The 24336-nt window shown below is 38.7% G+C and overlaps 2 protein-coding genes across 5 annotated transcripts in view; one reads left to right on the forward strand and one right to left on the reverse strand.

Moving 5' to 3' along the window:
* cers6 (ceramide synthase 6) overlaps positions 1-8873 on the reverse strand; it is a 29571-nt gene extending 20698 nt beyond the window's left edge. Inside the window, exons 1-3 of the mRNA XM_057335625.1 lie at positions 8451-8873; positions 3723-3828; positions 2377-2507 (exon numbers count right to left, since the gene is read on the reverse strand). Coding sequence (XP_057191608.1) covers positions 2377-2507; positions 3723-3828; positions 8451-8620 — 407 coding nt within the window. The 5' untranslated portion in view covers positions 8621-8873. The remainder of the gene's footprint in view (positions 1-2376; positions 2508-3722; positions 3829-8450) is intronic.
* Positions 8874-9600: 727 nt separating this feature from the next.
* stk39 (serine threonine kinase 39) overlaps positions 9601-24336 on the forward strand; it is a 44894-nt gene continuing 30158 nt past the window's right edge. Inside the window, exons 1-11 of one of the 4 annotated variants that reach the window (XM_057335623.1) lie at positions 10265-10358; positions 11356-11487; positions 13575-13687; positions 15258-15366; positions 15697-15838; positions 16398-16453; positions 18980-19089; positions 19419-19520; positions 19927-20060; positions 21963-22011; positions 22102-22167. In XM_057335623.1, the coding sequence (XP_057191606.1) occupies positions 13673-13687; positions 15258-15366; positions 15697-15838; positions 16398-16453; positions 18980-19089; positions 19419-19520; positions 19927-20060; positions 21963-22011; positions 22102-22167 (783 nt within the window). In that variant the 5' untranslated portion in view covers positions 10265-10358; positions 11356-11487; positions 13575-13672. Of the gene's footprint in view, positions 10359-10474; positions 10705-11355; positions 11488-13574; positions 13688-15257; positions 15367-15696; positions 15839-16397; positions 16454-18979; positions 19090-19418; positions 19521-19926; positions 20061-21962; positions 22012-22101; positions 22168-24336 lie in introns of those variants that run through there. The other 3 variants (XM_057335624.1, XR_008963119.1, XM_057335622.1) reach the window with 3 other exon arrangements.

Consider the following 24336-nt stretch of genomic DNA (forward strand, 5'->3'; position numbering starts at 1 on the left):
GGCATATTGAAATGAAAAGGCCAGTCTTAATCTCCATCAATTATAACAAACAGATGAGCACGGGTAATTTACCTGATGACGCGGTTGCTTGGCAACAGGTTAGAGGGTGGGGTTTAAACAGGGTGCTATAGATAGACTCTACTGTTTGTTTACCATTATTCTACAGTTTGTCATAAAACTGATTTTATCAAGATTTTAAAAATAAAACGTAAGCACAGACAAAGCATTCAAACCCACAACCTACAAACCGAGCTACAGAAACACCCAGTTAATAACATCCATCTTTAAAAAACCTTTAATCATGTTAAAATACACTTGGGAATACCCCCACAAATGTCCTTATACTGTATGGTGAAACTCAATGCAATTGAAATCCGTGGCACAAGAAGAGCTTAAATCGCACTCTGGCAGCCCCCCAAAATGCCCCTGGTTACCACCTCCAACACCCTGGCAACCACCCATGATGACCCAGATCCACCTGCATCGCCCTGGCAACCACCCATGATGACCCAGAACCACCTGCATCGCCCTGGCAACCACCCACAATGCCACGGAAACCACATGCAACACCTTGGCAACCATCTGTGACAATGGTAAGCATGACTAATTTCTTTTAAAAAATTACAAAAATGTAGCTATTATTATTTTAACAGTTTTTTTAAAACCTTCTTTATTTCACCATGTTCAAAATTTAATCTTTTCCTCTCTGAGAAATTGTGAACTGAAAATGAAGAGAACGGGCCGCACACGCTGTGAAACGTTAAAGTCATATTGTGTTTCTATGGAGACTAAAAATATTCCTTAATGTCTGTGGGCGTAGAAAAATCCACTTTCTCCAATTTATACTTTTATGAGCTCGGTGACTTCTCACTCGCAACGTGAGAGAGCAAAAAACACTGTTGTGCTTTCGATGAAGAGACCACCAGTCCGTGTTCAATGAACATCTTTTAACTCTGTATGCAAAAAATACTACACTGAGACAATACCCTGATAAAACTCCTATTACTATTTCTGAGACTACTGCAAGCAATTCTGTATCCCACAATGCAATGCATTCGACTTGACCTGTCATGTCTGTGTGACTAAAAAAGCAAAAACAGTCACACAACTAATTTCATTTCAAGACTCATTGTTTGATTTGAAGGCCAAAGGTTAGGACACCACTCACAAAAGTAAAGGTCACATGACAATCGTAATAGTCACGTGACAACAACACACCATACTACCGTATAAATCTCTTATCACTGCAAAATTCCTAGTTTCCACTTGGTTGAAAAATGACATTCTTAGGCCCGATTCACATTTCCCATCTAAAACCGCGTGGAAAACGCTAGCCGTGCCGCTTTCTCTCTTCAAATGACCCACGCACGGCACTCCGAAAAGTTGAACTATTTCCATCTCGATGCGGCGGCGACGTGCCTAGAAAAATATTGGGCGCCGCACCGCATTCGCGTCGCAACCGCATCGCCCCCTATTCGCGCGTGCCTTACTAAGCATTTTGGTCTTGTTTTTAGTAAAAATATCTAAAACTTATTAAATTGAGATACACTTTCTTGACCTAAGATATTTAGTCTTGTTTTATGAAAAATCATATGAGAATTAGGGAAGTCTATGATAAAAACAAGCAAACAAATCTGCCAATGGGGTGAGATTTTTTTAAACTTTTTTTCTCACCCCATTGGCAGACTTTTTGATTGTTCTTACCATGAACTTCCCTAATTCTTATATGATTTTTTTTATAAAACAAGACTACATATCGCAGGTCACCTTTCTTGTCAAGAAAGTGTATCTTGATTTAGGAATGTTTAGATGTATTAGAAAACAAGACTAAAAGATTGTAATATTTTTGCAGTGTAGGCAGTATTTTTGTGGTGTTTAATATCTATAATTGTGTAAGAAGAATTCTCATTGGACTACACTGGCAAGCGAGACGGTCGCTTAATTGCCTCTGAAGGAAACAGCACAGCTTCATGTTGTAGCGCAGATGAGATGATAACTCCTTCACCTCTGGGGCTTTTCACGCGAGACTATCAGTCTGAAGACTAAAGTAACAGAACAGAATCACTACAAAAATCCCAATGCTGAAGCTACAAGCAGTGTATGAACTTGGACATGAAATCTGTGTCTGTGACACCCTGAGGACCAGTAGTGGCCAAAGGTGATGTCAACTGAAGTCTCCCTCCAAACATCACTTTTGACCACTACTGTAGTTTAGGCTCATCATTCTGATATGAATATGAAAGCATACATATTTTCTCTCTTTTCATAATAATGGGATGTCCGCTCCATGTGCTGAAAGGGTTAACAGCACTTCCAACAAGAACAAATAAGGCAAAAGCAGCACAGTTAGATCAAGGAAGTATTTTGGCCTCTCACATGCTCTCGCAGAAGCGCGCCAGCGTGCTGGGTTTCTCCTGGTTGCGTCGATGTCTGAACCAGCGCTGAATGGTCCTGACGTCCCAGTCCAGCTGCTTGGACAGACCCTCTAGCCTCTTCTCATCCGGATGCTGGAAGACACAGAGAACATCAGCGTTGAGATCTGCCGCTGTGAGCAGACGCGCAGTTTGAGAGCTTATTCAATTTAGAAACAGCAAAAACTGCAAATTTTGCAGTTAACCATTTAAATCAAGAACGATCTTTATATCACTCTTTTTTAGCCTTTTGACAGTTAAAGATTGAAGAAGCACTTTAGACAAAAAAATAAAATATCTCTTAAAAGAAAGTGGAATAAATGCATAAATATAAATGTGAAAAATGTTTTATGATAGCCACAGAATATATCTCCATTAGTATCCGGGTTCTAACAAACTTCAATTCGATTCAGTCACTTTATAACAGCAGAAGACACGTTCTCAGTTTCATCTTTCGCTGTCTCCGAGTTCTTAAAGATCGGCTGAAGTTTGTGTGTTTGACAGTCTGAACATTTGTCAAGGAACCTCACTTGTATGGTGGAATAAAAATAGACCTGGTGCGTCAACGCACGAGCCCGTACGCCTCAAAGAGCCGTTGTGCCTGAACTCTGAGATTTCCACCACCTGCACCGTCACCACAAAGTGTGTCTTTTCTTTATTTACAACCCAAGGCTCAAAAAGATTCCAAATCAGCCACTGAACTGTGTCAGTTCTGCTACACGATTGTAAGAAACAGGGTAGATTAGTCATTCTTGTGTTTTAAGATGAACACGTACCCAGGAGCGACTCGGTAATTGACTTTCCACTAGACGCCACAATTAAAAATATTATTAAACAATCCACATCGTCATCAAACCTTTGTTCGGTTTCACCGAAGGGATACTTCACCCAAAAATGAAAATTCTGTCATCATTTCCTCACCTTCGAGTTGTTCCAAATCTGTATAAATGTCTTTGTTCTGATGAACACAGAGAAAGATATTTGGAAGAATGCTTGTAACCAAACAGTTCTTGGACTCCATTGACTACCATGGTAAGAAAAATGACTTTAGAATTTTTTTAGTTCTGTTGAACACAAAAGAAGATATTTTGAAGAATGTAGGACAGCACTACCATTGACATTTTTTATCTACTATGGTAGTCAACGGTGGCCAAGAACTGTTTGGTTACAAGCATTCGTCCAAATATCTTTCTCCGTGTTGAACCAAACAAAGACATTTATACAGATTGAGAGTGAGTAATTCATGACAGAGTTTTCATTTTTGGGTGAACTGTCCCTTTAACACAATTTTTCAAGAAAAATGTTCTTTACCTTAGTGATAGCGGTAAAGACCTTCTCCAGAATAGCGTTGGGCTGAGCCTTCTGCGGTCCATTGGCTTGGATTTTTAGACCTAGTGCACACGGCCTTGCAATAAACCTACAACAACCAATAAACAACACTTTATTAGATTCACATCTGGCAATATCAACCACTATCGATTTACTTCTGTGTGGGTCTATCAGACAGCATTAAAAATCAATATCTTCACCCATCAATGAACATTCTGTCATCATTCACTCACCTTCGAGTTGTTCCAAATCTGTATAAATGTCTTTGTTCTGATGAACACAGAGAAAGATATTTGGAAGAATGCTTATTACCAAACAGATCTTTCCCCCCATTGACTCCCATAGTAGGAAAAATTACTTAATCCTTTTTTGTGTTCTGTAGAACACAAAAGAAGATATTTTAAAGAATGCATGACAGCAAACAGTTCTGGGGCACTTTTGACTACCGTTGTATTTTTCCTACTATGGGAGTCAATGGGGGTCGAAATCTGTCGGGTTATACGCATTCTTCCAAATGTCTTTCCCTGTGTTCATCAGAACAATGAAATTTATACAGATTTGGAACAACTCGAAGGTGAGTAAATGATGACAGAATTTTCATTTTTGGGTGAAGTGTCTCTTTAAAAGGAACCCCAAGAAAATGTCTGTACAACAGCGTGCGGCTAAAAGAAACATTCGGCTCCCCGACGCTGCGGTTGTCCTCCATCATCAGAGAGCGTGACGTGAAGCACACGGGTCATTCGTGAGCGCTTATTTTACTCCAGCTGAGCAGATGATTTTGGGAAAGTCAGATAAGAATCTGTGGAGGGGAAATAAACGCCCTTGCGCGCGCGGATCACAGGAATTCATCCACTGTTAACAAACGGCACAGCCACAATCTCAACATTACAGCTGATGCCGTTACGCTACTGTGATTACATCTTGTTAATACGATAATAATAATGTTAAAAAGAAAATAAAAACATTATCACTTAGAAATTAAAAGCTGTAGCTTTAGTGCCTCCAGACAAAAGCAGAAAATGCGAATGATGATGAGATTATAAAAGCTTTCACTGCGGGGAATAAAATGTGCATGGGAAAAAATGAAAGACGTGCACGGCATGTAGTCTGTTGGAAGATTTAGTTATTGACAGATTTTGGGACAGAAAGAGTTCTCGACAGATGACAATAATCTCTAAATGGCCAAATATCAGCCGATCGATCACCCAGACCAAAAAATAAAACAGAAACAGCCAAACCCGGCCTGAATCTGAATGATTTTAATGAGCTTCTGTCAGTTAATTAAGCTCTAAATCTGATTTTAATGAAGCGCATCGCACGATAAACGCGATTCAGTGCGGAAGACCCCGCAGAACTGATTCTTTTATAAATAAGAGATAAGATTACACAGTCTACACCCAGATTGATATGTGGCCTGTGCATTCTTTGTTTTTTTTATTGGAGCAGAAATGTCATAAACGGGCTGTTGTTCACCATCAAACTTCACAGCGATGTGCGGTTCAAGGCGAGGGGATAAAAGAGCATGTTTGCACTTCAGATAATGTGTCTTCTTTCACAGAGAAGACCATAAGAAGCTTAAGATCTAAATTAACAGCTTTCTTTCATCTGTTATATTTCCACTTGAAACAGGACGTTGATGCAGAACATATTAGCTATTAGCATATTTTTGGTTAAACGCTAACAGCCTTAAGCTTACATCACAAGCATAAGCACACTATTAAGGGGGAGATATTCTTGTTCTAGAGAGCTTTTGATTGCACAAAATGAGTAAGTGCAGTATGAGTCATCCATATTTTGAGTACGTTTTTATGTTGCTTTTTTGTTGTTTTTGTAAATCCAGTTCTGACTTCAGGGATCTTTAACAACAGCTTTAGCGTTCTCATAAATGTGTTGTTGCTGGTAGAGACACGCTATCACCTCTATAAAAATGTTTTGTACAGAAATTAAACCGAGATTTCTAAAGAAAAGTTGAAGAAATTTGAAGAACTTTGCTGTCAGATGAAGGTAACCTAAGTCCAGATGGTCCGTTGCATATACATAAATGTAAAATATGACACGGTATGCCCCACAGATTAGGTAAGAAATGCTACTTTGTTGTCTGAGAAGCACATTTTAAAATATCACATTTGCCAAAAATGTGAAAATGAAAAGAATGCTTCACCCAAATAAGAAAATTCTGTCATTTTTTACTCATCATGATATTACTGTATGCCGTTTTCCAGCATGTAACACAAAAGGATTATTTTTGAAGAATTGCAGCTGTCAAATCTAAAATGTCATTTACATTTATTCAAAATGTCACCATAAATAAATGTGTGAACATACAGTATCTCACAGAAGTGAGTACACCCTTCACATCTGAGTAAATATTTTATTATACCTTTTCATGTGACAACACTGAAGAAATGACACTTTGCTACAATGTAAAGTAGTGAGCATACAGCTTGTATAACAGTGTAAATTTGCTTTCCCCTCAAAATAACTCAACACACAGCCATTAATGTCTAAACTGCTGCAAACAAAAGTGAGTACACCCCTAAGTGAAAATGTCCAAATTGGGCCCAAAGTGTCAATATTTTGTGTGGCCACCATTATTTTCCAGCACTGCCTTAACCCTCCTGGGCATGGAGTTCACCAGAGCTTCACAGGTTGTTCACAGGATGTTAGAGACCTTGCGCTCCTCCACCTTCCGTTTGAGGATGCCCCACAGATGCTCAATAGGGTTTAGGTCTGGAGACATGCTTGGCCAGTCCATCACCTTTACCCTCAGCTTCTTTTGGGGTCGTTATCGTGTTGGAATACTGCCCTGCGGCCCAGTCTCCGAAGGGAGGGGATCATGCTCTGCTTCAGTATGTCACAGTACATGTTGGCATTCATGGTTCCCTCAATGAACTGGAGCTCCCCAGTGCCGGCAGCACTCATGCAGCCCCAGACCATGACACTCCCACCTCCTTGCTCGACTGTAGGCAAGACACACTTGTCTTTGTACTCCTCACCTGGTTGCACCCACACACGCTTGACACCATCTGAACCAAATAAGTTTATCTTGGTCTCATCAGATCCAGTAATCCATGTCCTTAGTCTGCTTGTCTTCAGCAAACTGTTTGCGGGCTTTCTTGTGCATCATCTTTCTGGGACGACAGCCATGCAGACCAATTTGATGGAGTGTGCGGCGTATGGTGTGAGCACTGATAGGCTGACCCCCCACCCCTTCAACCTCCGCAGCAATGCTGGCAGCACTCATACGTCTATTTCTCAAAGACAACCTCTGGATATGACGCTGAGCACATGCACTCAACCTCTTTGGTCGACCATGGCGAGGCCTGTTCTGAGGGGAACCTGTCCTGTTAAACCGCTGTATGGTCTTGACCACCGTGCTGCAGCTCAGTTTCAGGGTCTTGGCAATCTTCTTATAGCCTAGGCCATCTTTATGTAGAGCAACAATTCAGTTTTTCAGATCCTCAGAGAGTACTTTGCCTTGAAGTGCCATGTTGAACTTCCAGTGACCAGTATGAGAGAGTGAAATCAGATTTAACATGCTCCCCATTCACACCTAAGACCTTGTAACACTAACGAATCACATGACACCGGGGAGGGAAAATGGCTAATTGGGCCCAATTTGGACATTTTCACTTAGGGGTGTACTCACTTTTGTTGCCAGCGGTTTAGACATTAATGGCTGTGTGTTGTAATAAAATATTCACAAAAATGTGAGGGGACTGCTCACTTCTGTGAGATACTGTATTTGTTTGGCACGTCATCAGAATCACTAAATAATGACAGTTTGGGAAAACTATTCCTTTCATTACCCTTCTTTACAAGTTAACAGACATAATAAAACAAGTAAACCCTGCTGACGAACAAAATACAAATTCTAAGGCCTTCCATTACAAATACCATCGTAATGTACCATTATAAAACTTCCATATGAAGTGTGTTTTGAGCGTTATTCCAGTATGATTTAATGCCGTTCTATTGGTTCCTGTCCACCATCCACCAATAGAACGACCCACACCATTATATTTTCCATTAAAGCCAATTAAATTCCCATTACAACCATTGAATCCATTAGAATTTTCTGTGATGGTTTCTATTGTTGTTATTTTTCAGGAAATAAATAAGACACCAAAGACTAAAAGTATTTTGGTCTGGATTAACGGCGTTATGTATATTTCGGGTTGTTTAGATGAACAGGGCATATCAATATCTATACAGTTCATTATTCACACTGAAGAGTAAATGCATTAAGGCTCATAAAGGCCTGCGAGATTCACTTATGAATCAAGCATCTCCATCAGAAACAATCCGGCAAACAGCATCCAAGTGACCCACTTTCCTCAGCATCATTACCCTCACGGATCCCTGTTATTGATCTGTATTGTGACAATTAAAGGAAATAAGGAGAAACCTCCCCGTTGACAAGAACCAACAGAAAGCATCACAGACATTCTAACGGATGTAACGCTTCTAATAGTAATATATTGTTTGTAATATAAACTATAATGATGTATGCCGGTCTCCGTTTGGCTGTAATGGTCAAATTAAATAGCTAATGGTTCATAATGGTGTTTGCAATGGAAACCATTCAAATTGTTTTTTTTTCCCAGCAGAGCTGTCTGTCCCAACATCACCCTCAGCCGCTAAGGATGGAGCTCAACATCTCGGTTCTGGCAATAACGATGATGATGATGATGATGGACGTAACGTTACCTCTCAAAAAGCAGCCGGATCATGAACATGCAGAAAGCCAAAGGACACGCCAGATACAGATCCTCAGCTTGAGGAAAGCTCGACTCGTCTGTGTTTTTCAAGTCAGCCCAGGTGACGTTGTGAGGAAGCCAGAACCTCTCGTTCCAGAACCAAGCCAGAATCCCCGCCATCTCCAGAGGATCCGGTGCCTTCACGTCTTCGCTGAAGCCGGTGATGGTGCGCGATCGATGGCCGCTGCTGTTCACTGTAGATCCTTGCAGGTCCAGTCAAAGTGATGATGGCGATAGAATCGCCCGTCTCCGCCGCTTTCGCTTGTGTGGGGAAGTAGAGCGAGCGAATCCAAGCGCCCCACCTCCCCGACGCTGATTGGTTTACGCGCTTGTCAACCAAGAAGCTCGCCAAAACAGTATGATTTTATTTTTACGTGTAATACAAATAGAGAACTTCTGAAGATTTATTTTAAAGCTCTTTACCACAAAGTCACCATAATGATCATAATGTGCTTGTGTTGTGTGTCTCTTCCGCTTTTTCTTTTTTGATGAAGAAAATCGAATGCACGCGCTCCGCCTCCGTGACGCTGAATGGTTTACGCGCTTGTCAACCAAGAGCCTTCCCTAAACAGTATAAATGTACTTTTACATAGAACAAAAGTTGAGAAATTCTGGTGAGTTTCATGAAGCCCTTTTCCATAAAGTCCATCATAATAAGTTTGCGTTGTGTGTTTGTATCTGTGCCGCTTTTTCTTTTGTTGGAAAGTAGATCAAATCCACGCGGCCCGCCTCCCTAACGCTGATTGGTTCACCCGCTTGTCAATCAGGCAGACGTCTCAAGCAGTATGTTTTTTACTTCAAAGAACACATAGGAATTCTAAAAGACGTTTAAAGCTTTTTCAAATGCAATGCAGTGTTTTCAGTTCCTAAATTTTTATTTTGTATCCCTAAAATGACACGATCCAAATGGCACGGTCTGTTAGTCACAGGGACATCTCATGTTGATTTAACGGATGTCAACATCTGCTTATTAAATGGCGCCATCTGCAGGGCAATGGCCAACGTGTCCCTGTGCAGTCGCAATGATGTGTTACTGTGTATACAGATTTTTGAAAAGGTTGCACATAATAAATACACTAATCTGTAAAGACTTTTTAAGTAGCATTGCTATGTTTCCTTTAATTATGTTTAATGTATTTGAATGTGTATATACATTTCAAAGGCTTTGAGTTCATGCAGACTGACTTGTACCAACTAAAACAGGCCCTTTTACAAGTGGCAAATCTCAAACAACAGCTGTTGTTTTAGCTCATTAGCATTTTTTATGACAATTATCGCCATCTGTTGGTAGGCTTGAGTGCTTCGTTCCGTTACATGTAAAATCATGTTGCTGTAATATTATGCCTTTTATAAATTGTTGTTTATAAAGCATTTAAAACACGCCTTCTCTTTATAACACATTCAAAATAATTATATTTACCTCAATATTTTAGTGCGGTTGACATATTGAACGATTTTGGTTAAAGGAAAAGAAAACTTGGTTCAAAAATAATAATTATCTAACGTGACCGGAACGTTACGCCTCTACAAAGGTCATTTGTATATTTCTATTTCTATTTCTAAGCTAGCTAGGCCTTCACCCAATAGGCCGTGAACATAGGAACGCCCAAAATGAATATTCATGAGCAAATCCTTCGCCGTAGTAGGACGCGCGTGTCTGTCTCCGGATGTGTTCATCGCAGGCGGTAGTGATCCAGCAACAGCAGCACCAGCAGCAGCAACGCGGAGGTGAGCGACTCTCTCAGCAGCATCATGGCGGAGCAGAGCGACTCCCCGGCGGCTGTCCAGACCCCGCAGCCGGCGCCCACCGTCAGCTGGCCCAACGTCAAGGAGGCGTACGAGCTGCAGGAGGTGATCGGTGAGTCGCGCTCGCTTGTCTATCAACGCGCGCTGGTTTATGTCAAGAGTTTGTTGCGTGTCGGTGACAAGAGGGCCTACCGGCTTTTATCATAAGCACCGGCCGATGACAGCAATGCAAAGCGGATGTGACACGTAGCGATATTGACATAACTTATGAAAAGTGACGCTTCCTATCAGGTGGAAAGTAAATGTGAGATGTTTGCTTGTGATGTGCTCAGAATCAGATGCAGCGTGATGGATAGTGCTCGTGTTATTTCCTCTTCTGGACACGTGCCATTGGAAAGCATCATCACTGACACAACTAACAGCATCACGCAACTGTGGAACAGCATTTGATCTTTGCAGTAGGCCTACATCACACAGACATAACAGTGTAGCATCAAGGCAACTATAGCATCTATGTCAGGCAGCTATAGGGGCTGGACAAAATACTATGAGGTCATAGAGTTGAATGTTATTTGTGTAAGTTACTGTGGGAAAAAAACGTCGCGGTCATCTTTTGTTACTATATATTGTATTGCACCAGAACAAAGTGTTCAGCAGGGATCCGTAGAAGAACTGAGTGAATAATAGTCAAAATACAAAATAGTCTCCAAATTTATGAGAGAAGCAGATTCAGAAAAAAAAGATAGACAAATGGCAGGCTAGAACATTTCATTGGAGACTATTCAAAAGTTGTATCCAAGTTGGGTCCAACACTTCATTTATGACGAGATATTCCCTGGTGTTACCATTATTTTGTTGAACTTCTTTATGTTTTTGTGATGATGACAGGATATGTACCTAAATGTTCATCTATTCATTTACCCGACGCTTTTATTCAAAGTGAAATTAGAAGAAGCAGAAGTACATCTGTAAGAAGAACATGAACTGCAGACACGGAAAGTTTCTGTTGTTTGAAGAAGTTTCTATTGCGCATGTATTTTGAGGTCTATGCGCAGTGTGAAATGGCTATGTATAAATAGAGTTGTCTGTTTGGTTTGTGCTGTGATCAGGTGTATATCTGGACCTTTAGATCAGCACTTGCTCGCATCTGGACTGTCAGTCAAACGGAGGTGTCATCTGCTTGCACTGCATCATGAGCACGGCGCCCTCTGCTGGTTGAATTGTGCAAAACACTTCTAAAGGTGTGAGGAATCTAGTCTTCCATTGTACTATGAAAGCCTTCTGTATCCCATAGCAGGGGTTTTCAAAAAAATGATAAAAGTCCAAAGTGTTTATCTGCTTTTTTGCAGAAAAGTTTCCAGAATTGTTTTTATTTGAATCTTCTAGTGAGTTTTTCTCACTATAGTTTCTTTTTTAGGATTCAAAGGGAAATTGTTGCCCACTATTTAGGTTTAGAAACAATGTGTTGTCTTTATAACATTCTATTTACTGTTTATCCAACACATTTTTAAACGTTTAATTATTTAAATCTTTCTTTCTTTCTTTCTTTCTTTCTTTCTTTCTTTCTTTCTTTCTTTCTTTCTTTCTTTCTTTCTTTCTTTCTTTCTCTCTCTCTCTCTCTCTCTCTCTCTCTCTCTCTCTCTCTCTCTCTCTCTCTCTCTCTCTCTCTCTCTCTCTCTCTCTCTCTCTCTCTCTCTCTCTCTCTCTCTCTCTCTCCCTCTCCCTCTCCCTCCCTCTCTTTCTTTCTTTCTTTCTTTCTTTCTTTCTTTCTTTCTTTCTTTCTTTCTTTCTTTCTTTCTTTCTTTCTTTCTTTCTTTCTTTCTTTCTTTCTTTCTTTCTTTCTTTCTTTCTTTCTTTCTTTCTTTCTTTCTTTCTTTCTTTCTTTCTTTGACCACAGATATGTTGGCCCCAAACCAAACAAACAAACCCCACGGAAGCCTGTGTTAATGGCTCATAGCCACAGATATGATGAGTCTCGGGAGGTTTACATGCATGTTGAAGCAGTATGGTATCTTCTAAGATAAGAATTACTGTAACATCTCTGTGTTTTTTCTGTTGTTGATCAGTACAGTGTGTGGCGTCAGGAGATCTTCTTATCTCTCAGCCACAGTTGGCAGCGTGTCACACACTCCTGCGGTGTGAATAGCAGCACTGCATTTGTGTGTGTGTGCGCGTGCGTGCGTGCGTGCGTGTGTGTGTGCGTGTGTGTGTGTGTGTGTGTGTGTGTGTGTGTGTGTGTGTGTATGCTGTACAGCAGTGAGTGTAGAGGAAGTGTGAGCTAAATCAGTCATTGGCATTTCATTTGTTAGAGTTACATGATAATGCATAAATATGTTGTATATAATGTTGTACAGAGGTTTTTTCAAGTACTCAAGTACTTTAGATTTTAAATCACCCTGCCAACATTTTCATTGCCCCCTTTAAAAAAAGCAGTATATTTTGATATATTTAGTATGTTGCAGTACACATTTTAGCAGTATATTTCTATATTTTGTTTGATTGATATAAATTGGAATGATATCAATCATTTTCACAATTTCGGCAAAATCTCATCTATGTCTTCTGCGTAATGTTGCCGCGGTGAGTTTAAATCAACAGAATTTGCAACGGCGAAGTTCATTACATCACAGAAAAACAAATGTTGACATTTACATATACAATATACAAGACATATACAATGGTCTTTATTCATCTTTATCTAATCTTTTGGATCATCTTTAGCTCAATTCAAATAAAGCGCTAATTGTCAATCAGCTTTATTTCTTCTGTGTCCCTTCTAAACAATTGCATTATATAAACTTATTTCATCTTTTCTATATAAACAGTCATACAACTTGAATTTAAATTCAAATCTTAAAGTGAATATAAAGGTAATGGGACAGTTCACCCAAAAGTAAAGATTCTGTCATCATTTACTCACCCTCAGGTTGTTTCAAACCTATATACGTTTCTTTGTTCTGTTAAACACAGAGAAAGATATTTGGAAGAATGTTAGTCATTTTCAGTTCTGTGACATCATTCACTACCATAGTAGGAAAAAAGATTGTTCAGAACAAAGTAAAAGGAAGTAAAAAGATTCAGAACAAAGTAATTTACACAGGTAAGAAATGACATGAGGGTGAGCAAACGATGACTGAATTTTCATTTTTGGGTGAAGTATCCCTTTAACACACATTTCTATTGTCAGTTCTATAAGCGGATGAATAGGATGAGTTGCATCTGTTGTGTTCACGCCGTTATGTGTTTCGAGGGCATGTTTCATCTAGAATAATGCATTTGACACGGCACGTGCATTGTTTGTTCAGGACGTGTATTTTGTGTTTTGCAGGCAGCGGGGCCACGGCGGTTGTTCAGGCAGCGTTGTGTAGCCCTCGACAAGAGCGCGTGGCCATCAAGAGAATCAACCTGGAGAAGTGCCAGACCAGCATGGATGAACTGCTGGTGAGAAACATTAAACACTCGTGTGTCCGTTTCTGCTGGGTTTACCATACAAATACACAAGCATGTTAAAGACAAACAGGATCACAAACAGCTTAAGGTGACATGTCAAGATCAAATATACAGGATGTACGATATATATAAAGAGTTGATGATGTTTGATTATTTTGATAATTGAAAAAAAAAAGTGTTTATTAATATCTGTCAACACATTTTTAGAGCACACACACACACACACACGCACGCGTGCACACACACACACACACACACACACACACACACACACACACACACACACACACACACACACACACACACACACACAGGCTTTGGTTGACTATCCCCGTGGGGACAGTCCATAGGCGTAATGTTGTTTATACTGTACAAACTGTATATTCTATCCCCTATCCCTAACCCCTAAACCTAAAGATCATAGAACACTTTTTGCATTTTTAGATTTGTAAAAAATATTGTTCTGTACAATTTATTAGCTTTTTTGCCCCTGGGGACCTCAATTTTGGTCCCCACGGTGACACGAGTCCCCATGTGTTGGTGTGTATTCAGGTTTAGGTCCCCACCGGGATATACAAACATGAACACACACACACACACACACACACACACACCCCGTGGGGACAGTCCATAGGCGTAATGTTTTTATACTGTACAAACTGTATATTCTATCCCCTATCCCTAACCCTATCCCTAAACCTAAAGATCATAGAACACTTTTTGCATTTTTAGATTTGTAAAAAATATTGTTCTGTACAATTTATTAGCTTTTTTGCCCCTGGGGACCTCAATTTTGGTCCCCACAGTGACACGAGTCCCCATGTGTTGGTGTGCATTCAGGTTTACGTCCCCACCGGGATATACAAACATGAACACACACACACACACACACACACACTTTTATCCCCTAAACCTAAAGATCATAGAAAACTGTTTGCATTATTAGATTTTGAAAAAAATATCGTTCTGTACAATTTATAAGGTTTTTTGTGACACGAGTCCCCATGAGTTGATGTTTATTCAGGTTTAGGTCCCCACCGGGATATGAAAACAAGGCCGCACACACAGATGTGTGAGTTGTTTCATTGATCTTTGTTTGGTAGAGAGAAAGAGAGAGATTGATGGTTTGATTAATAACTCTTTGGCTGTGAAAACAAGTTTACTCTCAGCGATGGGAATTTACGCCAAACATCTCTCAGCTTTACTCAGATTGGCAGATGCAGAAATATGGGGTTGTGTTATTTTATGCTGACCCACAGATGTCACGTTTTCAATTTTCTTCCAGTAGTGCTTTGCAAAATCATTGTATTATAGGAGAATGTCACAATTCTTTACAATAATTCTTATAGCTAACTGGTAAAGCATGGGTTCATGGGTAATGGGTTCCCAGGAAACACATGAAGAATAAATGTATATTGTGAACGCTCTGTAAATTGTTTTGAATTAAAGGGTGGGTGAAATGCATACGTGTTATGTAAATGTCAGTTGAATGAAGACCTATACAAGAAATGTAATTAAAAATACATTTGAATAACTTAATAAACGTCACGTGTGTCCACAGAAAGAGATTCAAGCCATGAGTCAGTGCAACCATCCAAACGTGGTGACCTACTACACTTCATTTGTTGTGAAAGATGAACTGTGGCTGGTCATGAAACTCCTCAGCGGAGGTGAGATCTGTATTTTCTGTTATATGAAGGAAAATGATGCAAATGATTGCAAACGGGTCCATGTGTCCAGTGACCTAAAAATATATAGCCACACTTAAAACCATATGAACTATGAACTCGAAACAAATGATTTTGGTAGAATGTGTGTGGGTGCATCTCTTCTTAAAATATTACCAATTGGTTTTAAATTGTGTTGTTCAATGCAATGCAGTGACATCATATGCTTGTAAGTGCGGCTTAAGTGTCCAAATATTTGGGTCGCCGTGTGTTTTATACTGTACACATCTGTTTTCTGTGGGTTTTGTATGACACGAGTTTACTTTGCTCCAGGTTCAGTGTTGGACATCATCAAACACACTTTCAGCAAAGGAGAACATAAAAACGGCGTTCTAGATGAACCCGCAATAGCGACCATATTAAATGAAGTACTGGAGGGATTAGATTATCTACACAAAAACGGACAAATTCACAGGTGACAAATCTTTTTTTCCTTTATTTTAACACCTCTAAAGGATTCAGTCTGTCAGTTGCCTGACTATCTAACGCAGGGGTTTTCAAACTGGTGTCCGGGGACCCCCAGGGGGCCTCCAGAAGGATGCAAGGGTCCCCCAGAAATTTTCTAGGAAAAACAAAAATTCATAAAAGTCCACAGTGTTTATCTATTGTTTATATTTGAATCTTCTAGTGAGTTTTTCTCACTATAGTTTCTTTTTTCGGACTCAAAGTGAAATTGTCGCCGACTATTTAGGTTTAGAAACAATGCGTTGTCTTTATAATATTCTATTTACGGTTTATCCAACACATTTTTAAACGTTTTTTTACACAGAAAAAATATAGATTGATGTATATTTTAGAAAAGGGGGTCCCTCACGAAAGGTTATTCATATTTGGGGGTCCTTGGCATCATAAAGTTTGAAAACCCCTAATCTAACGCACTAAACACCTTTATTCTCAAACCACTGGAGCGTATTGTTAATGTTTAAGATTATAATAAAGTGTGACATGAATGTGTTTTGTCCTGATGTCCTCAGAGATGTAAAAGCGGGTAATATTCTCCTTGGAGAAGACGGATCGGTGCAGATCGCAGGTTTGTACTCAAAAACTTCAATCAACTTTATAAGTGTCTGATTCTTTAACTCTTGTCTCATTGTAACGTCAATTAAGAGAAGATTTTTTCCTGCCAAGGACCAGATTTTACGGCAATCCGCTGTTATGCAGTAGGTGGCGCTGTTACCCACCTTTTAAACCGTACAGCATATACGGATCCAAAAGCAGTAAATTCTCTGTGCATGTTTGTGTCATCGTTCTGAATCTAAAATACGCTGGCAGGGAATTAGTGAATGATTGTTACTGTTAATTCTTCGAAAATGACAATCGTGGCGTCTTAAAACTAATTACGTGTCAGGCTAGTCATTTTAAACCCCGGTAAACAGAATACTGGGTTTAACGTTTTCTGCTGGGCCTAGGAGATAATCCCGGGTATTCAGAATTTAATGTTCAACTGATCTCGGCGTGATCTGAAAAGGCTTCAAAGAGCATCTTTGTGTGTACTTCAGTGGAAATCTGAATTAATGCGTCACAAATTTGCTTTTGACTTTGAAATAGTGCAGAATCTTGAGCCACACAATAATAATCATAATAATAATATCAGACTGTATAAATGTTATTTGTAGCCATGAGTTAATGAAGCTTTTGTTCAGACGTCATTTGTATTGGCTGATGCTCCATCTATAGTTATAAAGCTATGAGAGAGAGAGTTATATGACTTTTTAAGGTCATGCAGATTAGCTTTAATTACAGTCGACATCAGGACTACAACAGCAATATCTTACAGCTGACCGCTTTACGTCACTTTCATTTATTATTTTTGACATTTTCTTTAAATGAGGTTAATTGTGATTTGATTATAAGCGATGATTTATTCTCCGCACTCCGATGACTTTTTCTGTCATTTTTGTCTGATGAATTCGTGAGTTAAATCTTTCTGGCACATTAGAGGAGAGCAGAAAAAGTGGACCGTGACATTGATCATAGTGGACAAAGTGTTACACTGAAATGGGGCTTTTCCATCCCTGGGGGAATCTGGCTGATGTAGATCTAAAATATCGATCTGTTAATAAACAGTAACAGGGGTTTCCACAGTAGGCTTTGACTCAAACTCAAACATTTTCTGTAAAGAATAAATGGACAAACAATATATGAAATGAAAAAAAACAGAGTCTCTGCTTTTCTTCGTTTGTTCGTTTGTACCACCTCTTAAAGTCCCCGTGAACCGGAAATTGCGATCGTTTTTATTCCCGTATTTTGATGCATTTCCGAGTGAAATGGAATTTCTAATGAGAAATATAGTGGGCGTGGCTTTTGTCTTTGTCTGCGATTTGATTGGATGTATAAAACTGCTTTTGCATTTTGAAATGGACTGGCAGCAGAATGACAGTTGAAGGGGAGGAGTTAACGGATGCTCCGCCCAAGCTGTCTAACATACGTCATCTAAGATGGATAGTCATTACATGACGGAAGTGCATTTTCAGATTTTAACTGAAGATTATGAGGGCACACAATCTTTAAAGGGGTCATATGGCGCGAATACGTGTTTTTCTGTGTCTTTGGTGTGTTATAAGTTGCCCATGCATGTGTTAGACACGTAAAATTGCAGAAATGAAAGTGTGGGAACAAAAGAGTCATTCTATGTAAAAGCGAATGCTCACCCAGTCCTGCCTGAAACGCCTCGTGTAGCCACACCCCCACAAATCTACATCAGTTGGTGGTCTGATTTGACTAAGACCGCCCAAATGTATACACAAGTAAGGTGGGCGTACCTGTCAGTACAATTGAAGAGGAACCTGATGTTCCAAATATGGTCAGAGGCGTGACATTTCCCTCACACGCTTGCAGTATTCCACCAATCACTACGCACTGGTGAACTGGCCAATCACAGCACACCTCGCTTTTCAGAGCCATGAGCTTTGTAAAGAATCTGTGTGTTTCAGAGAGGCGGAGCAAAGAGGAGATACAAACATGCACGGTATGAGGAAAATACAGCGCTTTTGAACCTTAAATCGTGTAGACACATTGCATTACATCTAAAACAAACCATAATATTCGTTTTAGCCGTGACATATGACCCCTTTAAAAAGAGAATGACCCACATTGATAAACTATTTTCAATAAACGCTGCGATATTTCATGAAAAAATAGCCATTATCATGTTTTATTTCACCGGGACTTTAAATGTGGGTAGGTTTCTTAAGAAAAAGCATAATTTTGATTCATTTTTTTAATTATTTGAGATAATTAGGATTTTTTGTCAAAGACTCTGCCCAGATAAGACTCAGAACAATGATTAAAAAAAGATAAAATATTCACCCAAAGAACAGATATAATATATACGTTCTAGATTCAGAGATTCTGTACTTTTTTCCAAAGATGTGTAACAGCGCCACCTGCTGTACAACATTACAAACACCGATTGCCGTGTTGATGCCGGGGAAAGAGTCAATATCAAAAGTCGTCAGTCCATTTCTCAATGTCATTTATGCCAGATATTTGGCCTTTTATTGTCTGTGAGAGTTTTAATGAGGCTGTAAATCATTCGGTTCGCTTGACTCTGTAGATTTTGGCGTGAGTGCTTTTCTGGCCACGGGGGGAGACGTTACCAGACACAAAGTCAGAAAAACATTTGTGGGGACCCCGTGCTGGATGGCCCCCGAGGTGATGGAGCAGGTCAGTTCTCATGTATATTTATATATATTTCAAATATTTCTAAAAGCGATCTACACTTAAATTATATAGCTTGGCGTATTAAAGGCGTTATTACACAAGTGCCTTGGAGCATTTCATTTTTTCAGATATATTTATATTATTAGTAATTATCAATATCCTAAAAGTTGAATTGAATCGTTAGTCAATTTGCTTGATTCCCAGGTAACAAACATACTGATTAAACATATTGTAAATACAAGCAAATGCATAAAACAGTCATATATGACCTGTAAGGGTAACGTTGCCGTTCCATCATCAAGCTGTCAGTGACCAGCATCATGTGACCGCAGGTGCGGGGTTACGACTTCAAAGCTGACATTTGGAGTTTTGGAATCACGGCCATTGAACTCGCGACAGGCTCGGCGCCCTACCATCGATACCCCCCTATGAAGGTAACCGTGGTGACCGGCTGTTCATACGGCCATTCATGTAGCACTTCAGCACATCTCTCATCTGTGATGCTTTATTCTTAGAGAACTCACGTACTGATAGAAAAAAAATGTATAGCTTGAATGGCTGTAAATTGCTTAAGTTAACGGCATTAAGTGTTATTAATGCCTGTTGCACCACACAGTTTATTATTCATGTGTTTGATTAATTTTAATTTTTATGCCCTTTTAACGAAATTTGCATATTTATTATCAACATCAGCGTTTAACAAGGTGAAAATTGTTTTCACAGCTCACTTTATCTAAGCGTACGCATCAAATAATGACGAAATAAGCCTTTTCTATTTTCTAAATATCATTAAAGGCTTGATATAAAACGAAGCGTGTCATGGCGGTGTGATGGTTGCAGGTGTTGATGCTCACGCTGCAGAACGATCCACCCAGCCTGGAGACGGGCGTCGAGGACAAAGAGATGCTGAAGAAGTACGGGAAATCCTTCAGAAAACTCATAACGCTGTGCCTTCAGAAAGACCCAGCAAAAAGGTATCTGACAGCGGCGCTCACGCAAATGAGAAAATCGACATCGGAGAATTGAGAGAAACAAGAGCTGTTTCTGCTAAATGGACCACACGGCGCTAAACTATTCCAGTGCATGAGCAGAAATCTCAACAGAGCCCTGTCGCTGCCGCTGGTTGTAAACATATTGATTTGTAATGTGGGATGTAGATTATTGAATAGCAGTTTATTGTCCGTCCTTTAGTAGCGCCTTGGTGCGAGATAACTGAGAGAGTTTGCTGTCCTTTTGGCCACAATGAAGATGAATTGGAGTCGATAACAGAAACGCAGTGCTGGCAGAATTGCTGAAGCTGGTTTGATTAGGCACAAATAGATCCAGATGAGCAAATGCGGACAAAAGACACTAAACCGATGCCGTGTACATCAACGGGTCAATACACTACATAGGGTCTAAAATAGGATTTGTAGTTCACCCAAAAATTTAAATCCACACCTGTTTGACTTTCTTTCTTCTGCAGAGCACAAAGGAAGATATTTTGAAGAATGTTGATAATCAAACAACACTGAACCCCATTGACTTCCATTGTACGAACACAAAACCACGGAGACATTTCTCAAAATATCTTCTTTTGTGTTCAGCTGAAGAGAAAGAGTCACATACAGATTTACAAACACATGAGAGAGAATAAATGATGACAGAATTTGAGAATTTTTGACTAAACTATCCCTTTAAAATGTATAAACGCTCAAGATAATATCGATGATAATTTGATGATGATATCATGTTTTTTTTTTTACAAAACAAGAAAAGCACATTTTTATTTCAGATTTATTTCTAAAACATTAATAATTTTCAAAAACCTTTTTTGTTGTACATACAACTTGTTATAGAATCAGAGTTATTATAGTTTTGATTTTAGTTTAATGAGGTTTTATTAATATTTTGAATTAGCTTTTATTTTTAGATCTTTAGTTTTTATGTTAATTTAAGTTAATTTGGTATATGCTTTTGTCATTTTATCATTTATTTGTTTATTTTTATGTTGCTATATAATATGAATTAATTTCTGTTTTAGTTTTTGTTTATTATTATAATTTTAGTGCTTTAAACTTATTTCAGTTTATTACATTTCAAAATTTCCTTTGGTTAAGTTTTTCCAATAATTTTTAGGTCAATATTTGATTTGATTTCAATGAACAGAGACGTTTTCAAAGTTTTAATTTGAGTAAACTAAAATAACCTCGTGTAGAATTGACAGCATTCAAGGTGTAATTGAATATTCTGTGTTATGTAAATTAATACAATTTCAATAAGTCTGTCACTGAAAAATAAAACTGAACATTCTCCTAAAACTTAAATTAAGAAAGAAATGAAAGTGCTTCTTAAAGCACTAAAACAACTTGTGTTTGCAGTTCAGCTATTAGGAATAAGCAGACACATCGTAACAAATCCATTGTTTTTGTACAGTATCATGATTGATAGTTTTTTTCCTAATAAACCCCGCCTCCTTTCTATGTAAATGTAGCTTATGATAGATTGTGTCTTATTCATTACAGTCATTGCTGTTTAATTGTTGCAGTAACCATTGCGTCATTACCGGCCCAGAAAACAGGTGGTGTGCTGAATTCGATTAGCTTCATATAGATGTTCTGGTAAGAATGGCAGCAGTAATTCATCAGATGATGATCAAATGATGCAGGAGAGCTTTATATCCAGACGTGCGGCTCAGTCGAGCAGATATGTGGCATTTTAAAGAGCTGATTCAGGTACCCGGATGCCAGCGGTGCGTGATGCTGAACGTTCCCAGCAGAGAATGCTACAGTAGTGTGCCAACAGAAAAAGGCTTTTGTTGAGCTCTGGTATATAAACTGTATCGGTCTTGAAATGTCAGCTTTAACTCCTCTAACTCGGCTCTTCCATCTCCACAGGCCGACGGCAGCCGAGCTTTTGAAATGTAAATTTTTTCAGAAGGCAAAGGTATGGCTCTATATTCCCTCTCCCCTCTCTTCAGATGCCTTCACAGCGGTCCATCACTGATACGTGTCTGTGTTTCTGTCTGTGTTGTAGAATCGAGAGTATTTGATTGAAAAGCTGCTAAGTAAAGGACCAAATGTAATCCAAAGAGCCAAGAAGGTAATTCTTTCACACGCTTTCTCATTCTTTCTCACAGAGAGAGAAAACCAGACAGCTCTGATTCACATGGAATTCTTTACATTATGTCTGCATTATGAACGTCCAAAATTCAGGACGTGCTGTTTTATTCGCAAACTTTTACTTATGGAGTTTGTTTTTGCGTTTTTCTCACATGTAGTTAAGAGCGTTGTATTGATTTACACAGTGTGGAAGCTGATTTGTGTCCATATCGAAAAATGCACTTCTAGCCTGTTAATGAAAGACCCTGGATGGACTATAAAGTGACTCTTTTACTGGATGTGTAGGCAAGTTTTGACTCTGCTAGATGTTTATATAGTGCGTATACACTTTGTAGGGCCGTCGATTAATCGCGTTCAAAATAAAAGTTTGTGTTTACATAATATATGCACTGTGCACATACACGTTTATGTATATATTTAGGAAATATTTGCATGTATATATTTAAACTAGGGCTGTCAAACGATTAATCGTGATTAATCGCATCCAGAATAAAAGTTTGTGTTTACGTAATATATGTCGTGTACTGTGCTTTTTAATTTTGTATTTATGAACAAATACACATAAATGCATATATTTAAGAAAAATATAACGATTAATAAACGTTTATTTAGAATTTCAATTATTGGTAAATATAAATTAATACATTTAAATATTTCCTAAATATACAGACAAGTATGTGTATGTTTTGTGTATATAAATACAAAATTAATATGCACAGTACACAGACATATATTATGTAAACAGAAACCTTTATTCTGGATGTGATTAATCGCGATTAATCGTTTGACAGCCCTAATTTAAAATAATTTAAATTATATATAAACGTTATTTATTTTTATGCTTCATGTTTTTCTTAAATATGTACACGTATGTGCATGTGTTTGTAAATACAAAATTAATATATACAGTATAATGCACAAACATATATTATTATTAACACATACTTTTATTTTGGAAGTTATTAATTGCTAAACAGTGATTCTTTTGGGAATCACTTTACTTCTTTCACATTTTTGACTAACGGTACACTCATCAAAACTGTCGAATAACATCTAACTATAGCAATAATGTTGTGACTAAAAAAATCCCAAATCAATCAAAGCATGCAGAATTTGAGGAAATGTTTTCTTGTCATTTTATCGTTCAGCTTCTCGACATCTCAGTATTGAGGGAGTTCTGACCTCTTATTGGCTGATTTTTCTGCATTATTTAATGCAAGTCACCGATTTAAACATTTTTATTAAATACAGTTCTGTTTTTAATAAAAGAACTAACATGTTGGCACAATTATATTTTGACACATTTAAGCACCAAAACGTTTTGTAAGATCTATTCTAGAGAAACATTTTTGTGATCCTAAACTTTTCATCGCTAGTAGAGTGAAATCAAATCATTTGTTGTAATGTTCCACATTAGAGTATTCCTTTGGATAGAATAACAATCATGTGACCCTTTAATAGGTGTGGATTGTGGTGTGGTTTGTAATGCCGCTTTGGTGACATTGTTGTGCATTTAAACAGCCGCTTGCATGCAGGTCGCATGTGCAGGAGCGCTGCTGGATGGGACGGAGAGAGACGACTATTAGCACCACGCCACACCTCAAACCTAACATATTGTATGAATAGCCGGGTTTCCAATCCAAAGTTGCGAATTTAGCTTATGCGCAAAATTGGAATATTGGATAAAACATTTGCGAATAAGCACCGTTTCCATCCAACTAGTCAACCGTCACTTCCTAATAAACTGCCACTAAACATCAATAAGAAAAGGAAGAGAAGCCATTGAATATATACATTTTCATATATAATAATACATGCGCGAGCAGACGATTACGAAACGCAATAAATGCGGTGCTTTTGTGGATGCCTGCTGGGAAACACAGTTTTAAGAGGCAATTACAGAAATACTTTGACGACTTTGCTCAGGCATTTCAGAATGACCATAACAACATTTCTGATGCTGTGTCACAAGATCAGTTCTCTGGTTAGTCAGGTTACGCCGTCTCGTAGTGCAGTTACGTGACTTTTTGGAGGAATTTATTCAGCAAATGCGTTTCCAACTCCCATTATTCGCATGAGCCATTTTTTGCAAAAATGAAAAACCACCTCAAGCGAGCATAAAAACTTTTTTGCGAATTAAGACATTTAG

This window comes from Triplophysa rosa, linkage group LG6 (genome assembly GCF_024868665.1).
Source record: "Triplophysa rosa linkage group LG6, Trosa_1v2, whole genome shotgun sequence".
Taxonomy (NCBI): domain Eukaryota; kingdom Metazoa; phylum Chordata; class Actinopteri; order Cypriniformes; family Nemacheilidae; genus Triplophysa; species Triplophysa rosa.